General features: G+C 39.1%; 2 protein-coding genes across 3 annotated transcripts in view; one reads left to right on the top strand and one right to left on the bottom strand.

Moving 5' to 3' along the window:
• The first annotated feature begins 4 nt into the window (after nt 1-4).
• On the top strand, nt 5-7,964 carry traf6 (TNF receptor-associated factor 6). Its single transcript, XM_074665688.1, has 8 exons — nt 5-86; nt 1,788-2,113; nt 3,388-3,538; nt 3,905-4,063; nt 4,160-4,231; nt 6,030-6,107; nt 6,187-6,513; nt 6,598-7,964. The coding sequence occupies exons 2-8, from the start codon at nt 1,788-1,790 to the stop codon at nt 7,195-7,197; spliced, it is 1,713 nt and encodes a 570-aa protein (XP_074521789.1). The 5' UTR covers nt 5-86; the 3' UTR covers nt 7,198-7,964.
• Nucleotides 7,965-8,156: 192 nt separating this feature from the next.
• trpm5 (transient receptor potential cation channel, subfamily M, member 5) overlaps nt 8,157-18,283 on the bottom strand; it is a 48,032-nt gene continuing 37,905 nt past the window's right edge. Inside the window, exons 18-26 of one of the 2 annotated variants that reach the window (XM_074665685.1) lie at nt 15,574-15,692; nt 13,067-13,199; nt 12,802-12,976; nt 11,002-11,170; nt 10,729-10,907; nt 10,318-10,450; nt 10,056-10,128; nt 9,879-9,969; nt 8,157-9,756 (exon numbers count right to left, since the gene is read on the bottom strand). In XM_074665685.1, coding sequence (XP_074521786.1) covers nt 9,614-9,756; nt 9,879-9,969; nt 10,056-10,128; nt 10,318-10,450; nt 10,729-10,907; nt 11,002-11,170; nt 12,802-12,976; nt 13,067-13,199; nt 15,574-15,692 — 1,215 coding nt within the window. In that variant the 3' untranslated portion in view covers nt 8,157-9,613. The remainder of the gene's footprint in view (nt 9,757-9,878; nt 9,970-10,055; nt 10,129-10,317; nt 10,451-10,728; nt 10,908-11,001; nt 11,171-12,801; nt 12,977-13,066; nt 13,200-15,573; nt 15,693-18,283) is intronic. The other variant, XM_074665686.1, reaches the window with a different exon arrangement.

Genomic DNA, 18,283 nt, shown 5'->3' with positions numbered 1-18,283 from the left:
CTCAGCAGGTCACGTTCGGTGACGTTTGAAAAGTAAAACAGGAAATTCTTTGGAAACGAAAAGTTTCAGACGTTTACAAAGCGAAGGTAAGTATAAAACACACATTATCCGCTTTCTCAGTTATTCTGCGGATTTAACACATTCGTTGAGGACTAAGCCGCGCATTCTCTACCTGTTGTTCTGGTCTGTATGTTTCGTTTTATCCTTTTTTAAGCACAGTCAGGTTGCAAAGTTGCAGTTCCGCATAAAGGGGCATGACTTCTTCATCAAGTGACAACAATTAGCAGCTTTATTTACTTTATCAGGGGCGTTACAACTAAGTACTATAAAAATTAACATATTTTCGAGTATTAGTTCAGCAAAGCAGTGATGTTAGGATATTGTTGAGTCATGCTAATTCTTCGAACGAATGACTTGGACGTTAATGCTTTGATACCTTAATTCAGTAACAGTTTTAACTCCGCTTTTTTGATAAAAGCTCGAATTATAAATTTAGTTATCTTTGCAAAAGAAAAGCAATTAAAGCTAAATTATGGCTGCATTTTTATTTTCTATTGTTTGTTACTGTTGCTAGTTTTGTAGTTCCCTTGTAAGTCAGGATATGTACATAATGATTTTACTGAGCCTATTCTATAAATTTTATTGTTTGCCATTTATTTAGTTAATTTAATTTATTTTAATGTTTTTTTAAATCTTATTTAATTATATATATATATATATATATATATATATATATATATATATATATATATATATATATATATATATATATATATATAAAAGTGGCTGTTTCTTTGTTAGAAATCGAAAATGATAATGTAGAAATTGATCACATTGGTGGGGTCTCATTTCTGGGGACATTAGTGTTAATTTTAATCTGTTTTTACCATGGATTAAAACCTCCTTGTGGGAACATTTAGTTTTTTTTTTTTTTCTACGGAGGATTTACCATAACAAAAACAACTACATAGATCTCACAGCAGCATTAACAAAACAGAAAAGAAAAAAAAAGAAGTTAGAAACCCACACAAGTGTGTTTCATTTACCCTACTGATAATACAAAAATGATACAAACATCAAAAGTACCTTAATTCTTAAGACTTGCATTACTTACAAAAATATACAAATAAGTAAAATAAATAGAACTTTATTGATTGGAAACTAATTATGTGAGACAATCCAAAGGTAAAAGAAAATATTTCTTCATTTTTCTTTATTTTATTCAAGAGCAACCTAGACTAGTTTTTATCTGGGGTTGTTGGTCGGACAGCAGTTTGATTACTCTAGCTGTGTTCATTGCCTTTTACGGGTGTTTTAAGGGTTAATGGGTTAATGAGTCAAGGTTAGGTGCCTCTACACCACATTTCAGTTGTAGTTGCTTCCCTTCAGGTTTTTCAGAAGATAACAGGAAGTTAAAATCATTGCTAGTCATAGAGAGGAAGCTTAAGAGTTCAGAGAGCTTGCTGCATGACATGAGTCCTTTAGGTTCCTGTCATTTCCTATGAAAATATATTCCAGTTGAGGATTTTGATGTATTTTGCAAGACTTTGTTTATCCTTTACTTTGAGCTTAGGCGCTGTCAAAACCAGCTGAAATTGTAGAATGCAGATGTGTTTTCCAGTGTGATATCATTACCTCATACCATTTCAAAATGTTGGAAATTCTCATCTTCCTTGACTGGAACTTCCTTTGGTGGTAAACTCCCACTTCCAAAGAGGAAACAATTTAGTCATTAGATTTTATTGAACCATAACCAGCGATATCTCATGTTGTCCTGCTCTTTACAGATGGCGTGCTACGACAGCTGTAAGAGGAGCTTGGAGGAGGACAGCTATGAAGGAGCTGTTGGTGGGGAGCTGTCCAGCTGTGCCCTGGCGATGATGGAGAAGGAACGGGAGTCCCTCCTTAGCCCTTCAGAAAGCCCCGGCACATTCATCAGCAGCAACTCCAGCAGTCTGCAAACTCCTGCTCCACTCCAGGGCTACGATGTGGAATTCGACCCGCCACTAGAGAGTAAATATGAGTGCCCTATCTGCCTCATGGGTTTGAGGAATGCCATTCAAACACCGTGTGGCCATCGTTTCTGCAAGAGCTGCATTGAGAAATCTATTCGGTGAGCTACGGTGGATTCCAACAGATATAACATTGTATTAGACTAGGCCTGCCACGATAACAAATTTTGCTAGACAATAATTTTCCAAAATATTATTGCCTATAAACAATATTATTGTCGATATTATTTTGATTTTTTTCCATTTTTTCATTGATGTAATTATGATAAATGTGATAATAAAGTAAGTACACCATATCAAAAGCAAGAAACTTAAATTTCTTAAGAGTATTTAACTGTAATTAAAAGGTCAGGATCTTTTAAATAAAATAAATTAAACAAAAATATAATAAATTTAACACAAGAAAGAGAAAAAAAAATACAACACAAATGAAATGGACTCTCTTTTAGAAAAAAATACATGTCAATGAAAATATTTAATACTAATCAAAGGCAATAAAACATAGACCTTAGATAAAAGGGAGTTTATACAGTTCCTGAATTGTTTGTAACATGTACTTTTCCCCCGTCAATCCGTACTGTCTGTCAAACATTTTTAACATTTCTGGCTTTCAACTGTATTGAAGGGCTGCATTTCTTTGGCAATGTATCTGTCTTTGAGCGCCACCATTTGGCGCTTTTATTTCTATTTACTTTGCAGACCAAAAGCCTCAGTAAGAGCGGGTTGTCAAAGAACAAGGCTCCCCTGCACCTCCCCTTCTTCTTCCTAGTCGCCACTATTTTCAAACGAATGCGACATATAAGCTCGTTGGTGTTCATGAGCTCACACTTTGTTCATTCTGATAAAAAACAAAATGTTCCCACACTGGGACTGTGGCAGGCGGCTTAAGAACCGTATCTTTGGTGCCATCACTCATATTAGCGTGTGTTTCCTCCTCACCCCTCAGGACGCTCGCTTCAGCTGTCTCCGTGTGTACGCGCGAGCAGCCCCGTCTTCACCCCAAAGATCACATTTTTGACAGATGCTCACTCCGCTTTGAATCCGCTAAATCCGCCATAGAACCTATGCACCCTGATGTTAGGAAAGATAGACGTAGTGAGCCATCTTCTCATTCAGCCTCTTTGGTCGAAAGAGAGGAGGAAAACAAACATGCAGCACGTGTCAGTTTATCGAGGCTGGCAAACTTACCGAGGACGTTTTTATTTATCGTTCGGTTAATCGATTTATTGATTATATTGACAGGCCTATATTGGACACTTAGAAATAAAATAAATAAAGATCACCATCTGTGTCTTTGCTAGAAACATTTTAATGTTTTAGAAATTAAGCTCTGACTTGATCACTGTTAAAAATTCCTCTTCTTCATGCTCCACAGGGACACAGGACAGAGGTGCCCTGTTGACAACGAAATGCTCTCAGAAGACCAGCTGTTTCCTGATAACTTCGCCAAACGGGAGATTCTTTCGCTAACTGTTCGCTGTCCAAATTCTGGCTGTGTGGAGAAAATGGAACTCAGACATTTAGAGGTACGAATTTTAGCGCTAATACAGGGAAATAAAAACATCAGGTTTAAATTTCTGAAATCAGAATTATCTGGAGTTGCATTGGTTTTAAATTATTGGAGTTATTTATTGGATATTTTGCAGGACTATGAGCATCCTAAGAACAACCAACTTAAAAAAAATGAGGAAGAAGTGTTGACATAAATAGAAATTGAGACTTTTGATAATCATGCCTGTCTTGTGACTCTTGTTCATGTTTTGAAGATATTAAATTTGTACATCAGGTATTGATTTAGTTGCTGTTATTGTGTATGATTTGGAGATGAAACCATCTTTTCCTACCACAGAATAAAACAAACCACATTCCCTCTTTGTACCATCTCCCTCCAGAATCATTTGGCAAAGTGTGAGTTTGCCACTGAGTCGTGTCCACAGTGCAAACAGCTGGTGAGAAAGAGCCACCTAGAGGAGCACATGACTACTGAGTGCCAAAGAAGATCCGTGTCCTGTCCAGACTGTGTTGCAAGCTTTCATTATGAGGATAGAGAGGTAATGATGGCTCATTTGTGTAATTGCTTTTTCCACATTAGAAATTGTTGATGGGAAATCTCTGCGGCTGTTAACTTGTTTTGTTTGCTCCTTCAGCTTCATGAACTGCAGTGTCCCTTTGCCAGTGTGAAGTGCGAGTACTGTGAGATGGACTTGATCAGAGACCAGGTGAGTGAAGTAATGAAAAACCATAGATACCTCTTTTTTTAACTGGTTACCTCTTAAATATGGGAAAAGGAATGTCGTGAGTTAGCTTGGTTTCCGTTTCGAGGACCTAAGGAACAGAAATTCGTCTGGTAGCTGAAGATGTGCTGATTCACTTCCTGGTCACCATCAACGTGGAAGTGAACTCATCCCTGCTGCTCACGGCATTTATCTATGTGCATCCCCCTCTTACCCTGACATCTCTTCATTAGTTCATGTCCATAGGCTCCTTGTTGTGTGCATGAATGTTTATTTCTGGCCTGTGTGTGTATATATATATATATATATATATATATATATATATATATATATATATATATATATATATATATATATATATATACAGAAAAAGGGATGTCCCCCTCAAGAATTAATTAAACACGTCTTCCTCTTCTGCTTCCTCTTAACACAGTTGGAAAAGCCGCTTCATGCAACATAGGCTGTACGTGTTTACCTGTTTAAATTTGTAATGTGCGGTCAATCCCCTTTCTATTTATAGATATATACTCACTGGACACTTTATGAGGCACACCTGTCCAACTGCTCGTTAATACAAATTTCTAATCAGCCAATCACATGGTCAAGATGAACAGCTGCAGTTCAAACTGAGCATCAGAATGGGGAAGAAAGGTGATTTAAGGGACTCTGAACATGGCATGGTTGTTGGTCTGAGTGTTTCAGAAACTGCTGATCTACTGGGATTTTAACCCACAACCATCTCTAGGGTTTACAGAGAATGGTCCCAAAAAGAGAAAATATCCAGTGAGCAGCAGTTCTGTGGGACTAAATGCCTTGTTGATGCCAGAGGTCAGAGGAGAATGGACAGACTGGTTGGAGCTGATAGAAAGGCAACAGGAACTCAAATAACCACTGGTTACAACCGAGGTCTGCAGAAGAGCATCTCTGAACACACAACACGTCCAACCTTGAGGCAGATGGGCTACAGCAGCAGAAGACCACACCGGGTGACCCTCCTGTCAGCTAAGAACAGGAAACTGAGGCTACAATTCACACAGCAACACCAAAACTGGACAATAGAAGATTGGAAAAACGTTGCCTGGTCTGATGAGTCTGGATTTCTGCTCCACATTCAGATGGTAGGGTCAGAATTTGGCCTCAACAACATGAAAGCATGGATCCATCCTGCCTTGTATCAACGGTTCAGGCTGCTGCTGCTGGTGTAATGGTGTGGGGGATATTTTCTTGGCTCACTTTGGGCCCCTTAGTACCAACTGAGCATGGTTTAAAGTCCACAGCCTACCTGAGTATTGTTGCTGACCATGTCCATCCCTTTATGAGCACAGTGTACCCATCTTCTGATGGCTACTTCCAGCAGGATAACGCTCCATGTCATAAAGCTGGAATCATCTCAGACTGCTTTCTTCAACATGACAATGAGTTCCCTGTACTCAAATGTCCTCCACAGTCCCCAGATCTCAATCCAATAGAGCACCTTTGGGATGTGGTGGAACGGGAGATTCTCATCATGGATGTTCAGACCACAAATCTGCAGCATTGTGCGTTTTCATACAAAAGTCCACATATTGATCAGCTCTTTTTTATATTTTAACCTAAAAACTAAAGAGCTTCCTTAACCATTTTTTCTTTCTTTTCTTTCCTTTTGTTATTTGAAGCAAGTAAGGGGTCATGAAGTTTTGGACGTACCAGGCAGAAGCATCAATATCTTGTTGAAACACTGTTTTTAAATAATTCAAATCAGTAACTGTGAATGAAGTTGACCCTATGTGTATTTTTGTTTCAGATGGACTCTCATTGTGACACAGATTGCCCAAAAGCACCCATTGCCTGCACCTTCAGCATCTTTGGATGTAAAGAAAGGGTGGGTAGTCATAACCCCAGATTTCTTGTTTCACTCTTGCAGACCTGATGTCACTCAGAGATGTCTTTAATCTTTACAGATGCAGCGCCACAACCTGGCTCAACACATGCAGGAGTTCACACAGATGCACATGCATTGCATGGCAGACTTCCTTCGTGGCCTGACCCTAAACGGTGCCTCGACTAAATCTCTGTGGTCATTGGGACCCTCTGTTTCCCCTGACGATCAAGGAGCGGCTGCATCATCAGTAGTGGCCTGCAGCGGTCCGAGAGTAGGGCCAAGCTGCAGCAGCAATAGCTCCCCAGGTCAGCCCAGCGAGGAGATGCAAAGGATCAGGGACATGGACGGACGGTTGGTGAAGCAGGACCACCAGCTGCGCGAGCTTATCATCTTGAAAGAAACACAGGTGGGTTTTGTCTGAGAGACTTTTTTCAATGATGTGTTCCTGTTGATGAAGTTATGTAAGTAAACGGACCCATCTTTCTCCCAGGCTGGTCAGCTAGCAGAGCTCAGACGACGGGTGGCACAGCTGGAAGATACAGTAAAGGATCTGGAGGCCCAACAGTGTCACGGCATCTTCATCTGGCGCCTGAAAGGTTTCTCCGCCCACCTTCGCTGCCAAGAGGCCGGCCAGGCGGTGGTTGAGCACAGCCCTGGCTTCTACACGGGCCGACCTGGCTACAAGCTGTGCCTGCGCTTACACCTGCAGACCCCCAACACGCCGCGCTGCTCCAACTACATTTCACTGTTTGTCCACACCATGCAAGGAGTTTACGACGGGCAGCTGTCCTGGCCGTTTCAGGGCACCATCCGTCTCGCCATTTTAGACCAGAGCCCCGAGGGTCAGCACCACACAGAGGTGATGGAAACAAAACCAGACCTGCAAGCCTTTCAGAAGCCGACAAGTCATCGCAACCCCAAAGGGTTTGGATACGTCACCTTCATGCACCTCCATCAGCTGAGAGATCATCAGAGAGCCTTCGTTAAAGACGACACTGTACTCATCCGCTGTGAGGTGACGCCGCGGTTCGACAACATGCACCGCGAGGGGGCGGCAGTTCAACCTCGAGGACCTGAGGCCTCGGTGTGAGCGCTCAAGTCAAACTCCTCGACACTGACTTTGCATCAGGACATCAGAACATGAGATCTCACTGCGGTCATTCCCATCAGGAGGAGAAATCACTCATCAGATCCATTTACAAGCTTTCATCTATTTATTTGCAACTTTTAAATGTCGAAAAGATTTCTTTGTGCAGATTATCTATAGAGAAAAATATTAATTTTGAGACAAATATAATCAGCTAAATGGTACTAACTAGCCTTTAAAGTTCAAATTGTTTGAGTTTCGATATTTAATCAGCTTAACGTGATGTTTCAGATACCCACATGCTGCTTGTAGACGGCATATCACTTCGAGTATTGCTGGAGATCGATAAAGAGGACAATCACAGCCACCAGGGCAAAGAGAAAAGTCAAGTCATGTCGTTCAATCCAAGCAAGAGCTGCTTGTTCATCCCGATTTCCGCATAACGCGCTCGATATTTGATGATACGAACATTGAAAGCTATTTCAGAAAATCCAGGAAATACAAAAAAACAACTTGTCAGAGAATTTCTTTATTTGGAAACAAAGCAAATGTTAAAAAATCTCCCTGAGGCCACATCTGAAAAAGGTCAGAAGTTGTAAAGTTTTGTTAACCACCTTCTTCAACATCAAGTTGTGCCTGGAACGTTACAGCTGTGTAGATTTGTCACTAAGCGGCTTCGTTTGCTCTCCACAGAATTAATCACACCTTCACACAAAGTTCCTACTTAATGTGAACTCAACACTTGTTCTAAGAAGCACATGAGGTGTAAATAAACTGTGTTCTGTGTCAGTTCTGTCTCTGTTGCTAACATTGCATCACTGTAAAATCCCTGGCTGTGTTTGTGGTTTCTAACGTGATATATATCAAGGAAGAAACATAAATAACCTTTTTGGGGAAATTACAAAGATTTAGAGCCATATGTCTACTTGCCTAAAGTTATTTATTTATTTTTTTTGTAGAAAATGCGAGAGGTTAAAGGGGACATATCGTGCTTGTTTCTCCTTTTCACTACGCCAGACTAGGATGCCTGTAAAGCATTTCTGCCCTCAGTACAAGTCATTTAGTTCCTTCATTTCCCCACAATAGCGTTCTCAATATCCTCATTTTAGGCCATTCTGAAGATCTCGTTGAAACGCTCAGTTTCGAGAATGACCTCCAGTAACCTCGCAACGTCACAGCCCTTTGTGCTCTGATTGGTCGGTTCTATCAGAGGGGCGGAGGGGGTAGAGCCAGGGGGCGGTTTTTGCAGCATGGCAGTATTTACAAAATCGCCATATTGGATGGAGCAGACCGAGCGAGTTTGCTGTTTGCCAAAACTTCACCGTAAGGCATTGATAGCACTAATAAAATGGCAGAGTGTAGGATACGTCCTTTTGTATTGGACCCCGAGTCAGACCCGGACGGTTCTGCAACTCAGGAGGAAGAAAATCCACCTGGACACAGATCATCTCAGGACGCTTCAGTGTGGTGAGTCAAACAGATACTGTAACATGTATAGTTTATACGTTTATACTCGGCTCTTGGTGGGTGTATCTCTCGGTGGCGGTTGTGTGACTAACTGACATCACAGAGGAGGAGCTGCTTTATCAGATTACTCCAATTAAAAGAAAGGATCCTTGTGTCGTCAAAATCTCGCGGCCAACTGGCAATGACCTATTTTCAGAGGCATTAAATCTCGCTCTAGGATATCAGAAAAAACACAATATCTAATTTTTTGGAAAATTCAGGGGGTGTAAGGTCTTGTTTTCAAATTTATTATATTGTATGTAAGTATTAAACCAGGGATCAGCATGATATGTCCCCTTTACGAGCAGTATTTATAGACGCTATGAGGAGGAACGGTTTTGATGTGACTGCAGCGCCACCTTCGGACCCGGAGTCTCTCACTGGGTTCCTGCAGATCCTTAAAAAGTCTTTAAAAACAAGGTCTTAGATGGCTTTAAAATGTCTTAAAATAATCTTTTAAAGTCTTCAAAATGTCAACACAGGCTAGTATGATTGTAAATATTCCCAAATCTCCAAATAAGTGCAAACATTTATTTTTTTTAAGGTAATTTACCAAGTGACTCTCGTGGTAAGATCACGCAATTACGATAGTTGATGTGTTTTTTTCCCCATTTGTGTTAATTATGAAGTTGGTCTTAAATTTAATTTCAAATGGCATTAAACATGTTGAATTTACAAAATGAACTATGATCTATGGTCTGAGAGGCAGAAATGTAGTGTTGCTATATTTGGGCGCTGGGTCTTAAGAGGGGGAAAAAGGCCATTAAACAAAAAGTAATATGATAATATCATATAATAATCCAAATTTAAAACAAACTGAATCCCTTTTCTACCAATTTTCCCATTAAACTCCCCCAAAATACTCCAGATATCTCCCATATTGTGTCGTATTTAGCTTGTTTCTGTTCCCCCTCTATTCATCGATGTAAGGAAATTTCTTGTTCGCTCCAAATCCCGGATGACCTGATCTGACTTCTCCTTCTTGTTTGGGCTCTTTCTCCTGTGGACTCTGAGGCACGTCGCAGCTGCTGCTCGCTGTGTAGCCTGTGAGAGACACTGACATGTCATGCATTATTAACACCACATCGGATCAAAAACCTGGCAGCATTTAGGGAGTATGAGTGCACTGCAGTGTTAGATATTAATGGGAATCAATAGGAAATCAGTTTTTGTCTTACCTGGAGCTTTTGGAGCATCCCTCCCACACTTTAGCGTGCTTTGAGAGAAACACTCTGCCATCCAGGACAACACGTCTGCACAATATCTGACCTGCAGAGGAAAACACAACAAACCGTCACGCTTCATGGAAGCTAAAGTTTCCTTTTTGACTCATTTACGTCTCTTTCTGTGTTTACCTGACCCTCCACAGATACCAGACGTTTCTCCTGGTCCTTGAACCCACCAACAACCCTCAGCAAGCTCTGCACCCTGTGTAAACAATATGATGCTTTACCGTTTTCCACCACAAGGAGGCAGAAGAGGTCTACACAACAGGTTACAGTAAAACCCTGGAAAGGCAGTGCTCGGTTGTTTCACAGAGCGATGGTTCCCTCTTGTTATAATCAAACTATAAAACACAGAATCAAATATCACAGGACTCCAGAGGACAACATTTACTTGGAGGAGGTGCTCTTCAGTCTCTCCTCACTGCTCTCCCAAAGCTGCCGCTCCAGTTTTGCCAGATAGTTCTCTTTCTGGACCGTCTCCCATGTGATCAGCCTCTGGTCAAGCCCTGCCGGCAGCTCCCTCTCTGACAAAACACACACACACACACACACACACACACACACACACACACAGACACAGAGCACACGCAGGGAGAAGGAAGCAGTCCAATTACCAATTAACCAGCAGGCAATTTCATGGAGCGAGCAGGTGAAGGACAGAGATAAGCTCACAGAGTGTTTTCCAGTATTTCATTCTGTTTTAATTCGGCCACATTCGCTACAGAAACTTTTTTAATATCTGCTTGAAGTAAGGAAGAAGAGCTTAATTGCTTTTTGATGAAAATATGCATTGAATTCTTACCGAGATGCTCTTGCTTGGACTCGGGCCTTTTGATCAGGCTGAGGAGGACCTGGCAGAGGTGGCTGATGATGATGAACGGCGGGGCCAGGGCCGGACGGCTGTGGTACTCCACTATGAGGTTGTATCTCTGAAACTTCCAGAAGATGTCTGTGTTTCCCTGAACCACCTGGAATGTGTAGCTGAAAACAAAAGAAAAGGCTGTAGAGTCAGTCACTTCCTTCACTCACTTTCTCAGACGAGAAAACGTGGAAATCTGAATTTCATGCCTCTCACCTGAACATGGCGATGAGCAGGTTGAGCAGCAGCACGTTGGTGACGAGAAGGTAGATAACCAGCAACAGGATAACCAGCCAGTTGGCGTAGATGTTAGGACATGGCGGCCGGAGGCCCAGGATGATCTCGTCTGAGTCGTTGGTGCAGTTCATGACGGGCATTCGAGCAGCTGTGCTCCGTTTGATGAAAGAACATGAGTTTAGAAAACAACACGTTACATCCAGGCTAACAGGGAGGTCAACGTGGTTAAAATACAAATTTATTCAGCTGATTTGTCTCCATGTGTCAAGGAAAAATATATTAGACCACCTTTGTTTTCATCAATTTCTTGTTAATTTTAATGTCTGGTACCACTAAAGGTATATTACCAGAAGACAACAATCAACCTGACAAAAATTGCAGCTGATTACAGAATATTTGATGTCCTATTTGACCTGCTTTAGCAACAAAACAAAAGAAGTATGTGAAGCCACAAAGCAACCATCTTGGCACTGCTGGAAACTGGCCTGAGCCCAAAAACTAAAGATCTCCAAGACAGCCGTTACCACCAAACTGCTCGGTGGTCGAGGCAGGAAACGTCTTTCTACCCCTTGAGATGACTGTGCACTCATCGTTCCTGTGTCAGAAATCGTGGTCAGACCTCCAGGGACCTTAAAAATGAGTGGGAACTTTTGAGAACTGTGACTTGTTCAGCAAGGACGACTTGAAACCAACTTCTTGAAGCTGGTCTGAAGACACACAGGGCACGGAAGAAGCCCTTCATCAACGAGAGGCAGAAGAAGGCTGGGGTACTCTTTGGCCGCGTTTCCACCAAGCAAAACAGTTCAGTCCGTCTTGGTACGGCGCGTATTTTGTGGCGTTTCCACAGACTTATCCCATGACGGATCCCCAAATAACCAAGACGAGCCGTCCCACTTTTTGGGACCCTTTCGTATGGGTGCCAGACTGAACCGATCCGCTCTCGGAAGGTGAAGCAACACATTGCAGACCGTTGATTGGTCAAAAGAATCGTCACTTAACCCCGACAGCGGCTGCGTTTCTCCTGGTGGCTCACAGACTTCTCTGAAACAAAGCTTGATTGTTTTTTGTATCAAAGAGCTACATGCCAATCACAGAGAGGACGAAATGCAACATGTCTTTATCGTTGCTCTTTGTTTCCTGTGTCGCATTTTCTTCTTTGTTGGATTTATTAGCGTGGTTGCACTGCTATGGCGTCACGCTATCGTTTAACAGCTGTGGCTTTCGGCATCCGGCTTACACCCCGCCTACCATGAGGGGGCACAGTTTTGCTGTGGAAACGCAAACGGGATCAGGCTTAACTGTACCAAACTGTGCCAAACCGTACTGAACCAAACCTGATTGCTTGATGGAAACGCGGTAGGGATCACAAGGATTGGACTGTTGGTGGTTGGGTGAAGGTTCTCTTGAGAGATGGATCCATTTTGGAGTTGATGTCCACTCCAGCCAACTTCCTGGTTAGGAGGAGGCCTGGAGAAGCCTACAAACCAGACTGTCTGACCCCTACAGTAAAACATGGAGGTGGATCGGTGATGATCTGGGGTTGATTTCCAAAATTGCAGAAGCAACAGATCTGTTTGAATTTTTGGGCTGTGACAACAAGAAAACCCTTGAAAATGTCGAAGTATCAGCCCTTAAATTTAACTCTTGGGAGCTTTATCATTGTATTTGTCCAAGCAAAAGCGCCTCAAGTTGTACCAGGCATTAAAATGAACAAGAAATTGAAGGATACAAAGGTGGTATAACAACATTTTTCCCATACAGTTGTAGAAAGTGAAGTACCGTCTATTTCCTCCAGGGGGATCTGGCCAAAAATGTGAAGGTAGGGACGGTACAGAGCTCTGCGAAACACCCAGTCGATCCTGGGGTCATTGGGGTGGAGGAGAGCCTGGGTGGCGACTCCGTAAGCAATGAGCCAAACACTCAGGAAGAAGAGGAAGAAGAAAACATCCTTCATCTGCACAAAAAGGCAAAGATACTTCATGAGTTTCCCTGAAAATCACTTTGGTGATAACCTCAAGGTGTTAGTCTTTTTGTTTCCAATCACCATTCTTTCCACGATGATGATCTTGGGGCCCAGCTGCTTGTTGATGGCGAAGATGTGGATCAGACGCAGAGTGAAAACCATGAAGTCTATCGCCAGGACGGTCCTTCCTGCTTCATAGGTGTCATCCACCATCCTGGATCACAGAGAGACACAAGATGAACTAATGTTGAACTTTATTTAACTCAACAGACAATCAGGCTGCACAGAAAATTTGAGGCCTTGGAATAAAAATACTTCAAATTTAATGGGAAAAAAAAGTTGAATGAAAATAAAAATAAAAAATAAAACTATAATTTTACAATAAAGACACTAAGGTCAGTTAGGGACTTGAAAACTTCATCTCATGGGTGTAAAATTTACCCATCAATGTCACAAGATTTGTTATAAAGCATACTGGTTTGTTATTATATTAGTTTTTGAAATAATATCTGATGGAGTGTCCAGTTTTCTCATAGATTCATTTTTCCATGTCCTTCAAAAATGTTGACGATAAAGGGCAAAAACAGAACAAATTTATATTGTTTCTGGCTCTTCTCCACAAAAAGTGCTTTTTTCATCCACTTCTGCAATTTTGGAAATCAATTTGTGACAAGGTTAAATATTAAATAGAATTTGAAAATGAACCTTTTTTAATTTTATTTTAACTGAAGAATTTAAAGGGACCCAACCATGCTTTGTGCCAATTTATTCCAACCAACTGTTAATCCAAAACAAATGTTGCTCTGGGCAAAATATTATGATTTCTACGGAGGAGGTTTAGGGACACTGAAGAAAAAAATTCATTTTCATTTTTTTTGTTTTAAATTTTTTTTTCTGAAGGAAAAAAAATCAGAATTCTGTGATTAGAGTCAAAATTATTATTATTTATTTTTATTTTATTTATTTATTTTTTTTAATAAATACTTGAGATTAAACTCTGAATTCTGAGAATAAAATAAGTCTGACTGTTTTTCTTAAGAAAATAGTAATTAAACAAAAATGGACTTATAAATATGTTTTTTTTAATTTGCTGTTTTCCTCTACCTTAGATTTTCCTGTTATATTTTCCTTACATGTTTATTCATACATTTTCCAAATACTATATTGATCCCATAGATCTTCAGAGAAAGAAAAAAAGTGTCCAATTTTTTCTAATATTACTCTTTTTCTAAGATTTAAGTCAGAATTTTGAGATTAAATACTGAAAAAAAAGCGACAAAATATTATATACCACTCTAATTCTATTTAAACTGCAGAATGAAAAGGGACACAACCAGGCTTTGTGCATATTTATTCCTACGATGGGGAACCCCCCAAAAATGTTGCTCTGGGCGAAATTTTATGATTTCTATGGAAGAGGTTTAGAGACACTGACGAAGAAAACATCCAACTTGTTTTTTTGATGATTTTTTTATGTGGGGAAAATTCTGAATTCTGAGATTAAATTCTGAATTCTGAGAAAAAATAAGCCAGAGGTCTGACTTTTATTCTTGGAAAAATAGTTATAAAACAAAAATGGACATATGAATATGTTTTTTTAGTGGCTCTAATCCTTCCCTAGATTCCCCAGTTAAATTTCCTTACATGTTATTTGTACATTTTTTATCTATATCAATCCCATTGATTTCCAGAGAAGGAAAAAAAAACAACAAAGTTTTTCTAATATTATTCTTGTTCTGAGATTTAAGACAGAAATCTGAGATTAAATTCTGAAAAAATAGCGACAAAAAATTTTGAACCTCTTTAATTTTATTTGAACTGCAGAATTAAAAGGGGCACAACCAGGCTTTGTGCAAATTTATTCCCACCGATTGTAACACCCCCCCCCCCCCCCCCAAAAAAAAATAAAAAAATAAAATAAAATAAAATAAAAATAAATTAAATAAATAAATAAATAAATAAATAAATAAATAAATAAATAAATAAATAATTAAAAAAAAAGATCCTCTGGGATAAATGAATTCTACTGAAGAGGTTCAGGGACACTGAAGAAAAAAAAATGCCAAAATTGTTTTCTTTTTTGTTTTTTTTTTTTGGTGGAAAATTTTTTTAGAATTCTGAGATTAGAGTAAAAATTCTGAGACTCTGAATTCTGAATCCTGAGAAAAAATAAAAAAAATAAAATAAAAATTATGTTAAATAAATAAATAAAAGTCAATATTTTTTGATTACTATTTTTTTCTTTGAAAAAAGTCAGAATTCTGATTTTCTTTCTTTAAAACAGTAATTTAAAAAAAAATGACATATTTATATAGTCATTTTAGTGTCCCTTATTCTCTTCCATAGATTTCCCTGTGAAGTTTTCCTTACATGTTTGTTTGTACATTTTTCATCCATCATATCAATCTGTACAGCTTCAGAGAAGGTGTATGAGTATTTAAATTGTGATTACTTCAAAGTCATTTTATTAACTCAATCATACCATTGGGGACAGCCTTTATGGTTGAAGCAATTTTGTATTTCACTGGAAATGTTTAAACTTTTTTTCGTTGATGTTTGTCTTGATTCGTCACTGCTGTGTGAGTTACCTGCATGAAACTCCAATAACAAAGAGCGAAATAGCAACCATGTCACACTTGTTCCAGTTGTCCTCAACGTACAGCTTGAACTTCTTCAAGATGCTGATCTCTTCATCTGTGAAGAAGCTCTGTGGATACAACCAAACGCATGCCTCATGAGATTTTAACACTTGTTTCCAGTTTTTGCTGTCGTTTCTTATCCCAACATTCAGTGTGTGCTCAGATCCTCTGTGTTCTCTGGCACCATTCGTCTGTTGGAGGATACGAGACGAGCTACTGCTTCATTTTCCACTCTCAGAATTAAATAAGTCACATTCCTGCTTCATCTTCTTGGAAACACACTTCAACGGAGTAGACTCAAAGACTGAGCGTCTTATATTATTTACTCTCTGAGCATAAAACATCTCTCTAAATATAGAAAGTGTGCCACAACAAATTTGCGGTTTCATGTGTAAATGTTTTCACTCTGAGTGCTTCTAAAAATTAATTCGATATGCTTGAACTGTGTTTCTTTGTTTCCTCTGTGAGCGCTGAGTAATTCTCATACTGGAGCTCCATTTCGGCACACCTGCAGGGCCAGGAGGGAGTGTGTGGTTGGCACACAGCCTTTTCAGAAGCAGCTGCACTGTCCCAAATTCTCAATCCTGTAAAATGTCTGTCACACTCGGTGTATGAGGTTGAGCTGTCTCCTGTGGGTTGAACACAGAACCTGTAAATGCATTGAGAGCCAAGGCCCGGTCCCTGGATGGCATAATTGGTTAGAGAACAACCTGAGGGCAGTGTGCTGCTTTCAGAAAGTGATAGACTGGAGCGTAAGCTTCAACTGTCATGCCACAAAGGTCAACATTACAACCACTTACTTTCAGCTCTAAATCTGGAGCCGACTAAGAGCCCAGAGATTGGTCGACTGCGGGGAAACAGAATCACAGTCGGCAACCTCATTTTGGGGTCACAAACTCCTTCTGCGAGACCGTCTTTCTCAGCGTTTTCTACTTTAAACGGAACATGTTACTCTACGCTGGATGTTCTTTCTTTCCCAGATCGACTTAATTTAATCTAATTTCTCTAATTCAATATTTCTTCTTACCCAGTTTCACTTTTCCAAAGCTAATCTTTTAAGATATTAAAACTTGTTGGAGTGATTTTAGGTCTCGGTAACCTTTGATCTGAACAAAACTAAATTTTGATAAAGTTAATAAAAATTTGATTAAAACCAAAAGTACAAACTGAGAAACCTCTTTCCTAAACCTCTTCACATCTCTTCACTAATTCAAACACACCGTGCCTTGCAGGAACTCATAGTTTACAACAGTCTAACACCAAATCGCACGTTTTTTTTAAATTCAGATTTGCAGTGTTAGCGTGGAAAAAAAAGATAGACAGAAGTGCTTTTATTTTGCTGTTTCTGTGAAGCATTGGTGATGGTGTTTGGCTATGAAATGGTAAAACTGATTCATAAATAAAGCAAGACGTGTCTGGAAACATCAAAAAGTTTAAATTCTTTATAAATCTATTTGAAACATCAATACATTTTTAAATTGTCAGCAGAATGGCAGCTAGATTAAAACACTTCTATACAGAGCAGTGGTCTACCTGTACAGGTGTTTCAGTGGCGGATGCTGATAATTAAAGAGGAGCTGCTGTTTGAAAGTGTGTCCATAAATTCTCGTCTCAGAGTTTTTATTTTTATAGCATTTGTGTATTTTAGGTTTCCTGACAAAAAAAGGTAGGGGAGAATGGGGTTAGTTGTCACACAACTCCCCCCCCCCCCCCCCCCCCCCCAGAGGGCGCTGTCTCTTAAATTGTGGTTTTGAAATTTACAGAATTGGGATCAGAGCTTACCTACATGGTCTCCTCTGGAGTGAGACAGATGATCTGAATACTTGTAAGGACTTTTTCTGTTTGTTTTTTTTTTCTTTTTCTTTTTTTTCTTTGTTAATGTTAGAGTGTAAATATTTAGCCCCACAATATTTTTTTCTGGGCTTTTACACAAGTTTATATATATATATAGGAAAACAACAGTTACCCTTAAAAAGTGCATGGGGACAGCTATTGCTTAGATAGTTGTTAGCAAGCTAACTACTTGCTTGGGGTTGTTAGCTTTGATGCTAGCAAGAAACTTAAGTTGGGGTTGGTTGCCACATTTTTTGGGGGGGTACTTGACATATGAATTGTTATTATATTATATTATATTATATTATATTATATTATATTATATTACATTATATTATATTATATTATATTATATTATATTATATTATATTATATTATATTATATTATATTATATTATATCATATTATATTATATTATATTATATTATATTATATTATATTATATTATATTATATTACATTACATTACATTACATTACATTACATTATATTATATTATATTTTATTTTATTTTATTATATTATATTATATTATATTATATTATATTATATTATATTATATTATATTATATTATATTATATTATATTATATTTCAAAATCAAAGATGTTCATGTTCTTTGCTTGTTTCAGTTTATAAAAAGTGTGAGAACTAACCCTGTTCTCCCCTACTGTTAAATGAATTACTGCTCCTCAAGAAAAGACGCAATGTGTGTCGTAGTTTATTGAAACAAAGTCAGATACTCAGACTCTGCAGAACTACAGGGTTATGGTAAAGATATCAATGAGGCTAAGCTATATGAAACATAACAAGAAATACTGAAGAACCG

This window comes from Halichoeres trimaculatus, unplaced genomic scaffold, assembly GCF_033239565.1.
Source record: "Halichoeres trimaculatus isolate MK-OKI-2021-1 unplaced genomic scaffold, fHalTri1.1 fHalTri1_scaffold_3, whole genome shotgun sequence".
In the NCBI taxonomy this organism is placed as follows: domain Eukaryota; kingdom Metazoa; phylum Chordata; class Actinopteri; order Labriformes; family Labridae; genus Halichoeres; species Halichoeres trimaculatus.
Note: the sequence above shows the minus strand (reverse complement) of the source record. Positions and strands in the feature narration are given on the sequence as shown.

Bases quoted from the DNA above. Each gene is read 5' to 3' on its own strand.
- traf6 (XM_074665688.1), top strand. From the start codon at position 1,788: ATGGCGTGCTACGACAGCTGTAAGAGGAGCTTGGAGGAGGACAGCTAT. The intron at 4,232-6,029 runs GTGAGTGAAGTA...TTTTTGTTTCAG, and splicing joins TGGACTTGATCAGAGACCAG to ATGGACTCTCATTGTGACAC. The intron at 6,514-6,597 runs GTGGGTTTTGTC...TCTTTCTCCCAG, and splicing joins TCATCTTGAAAGAAACACAG to GCTGGTCAGCTAGCAGAGCT.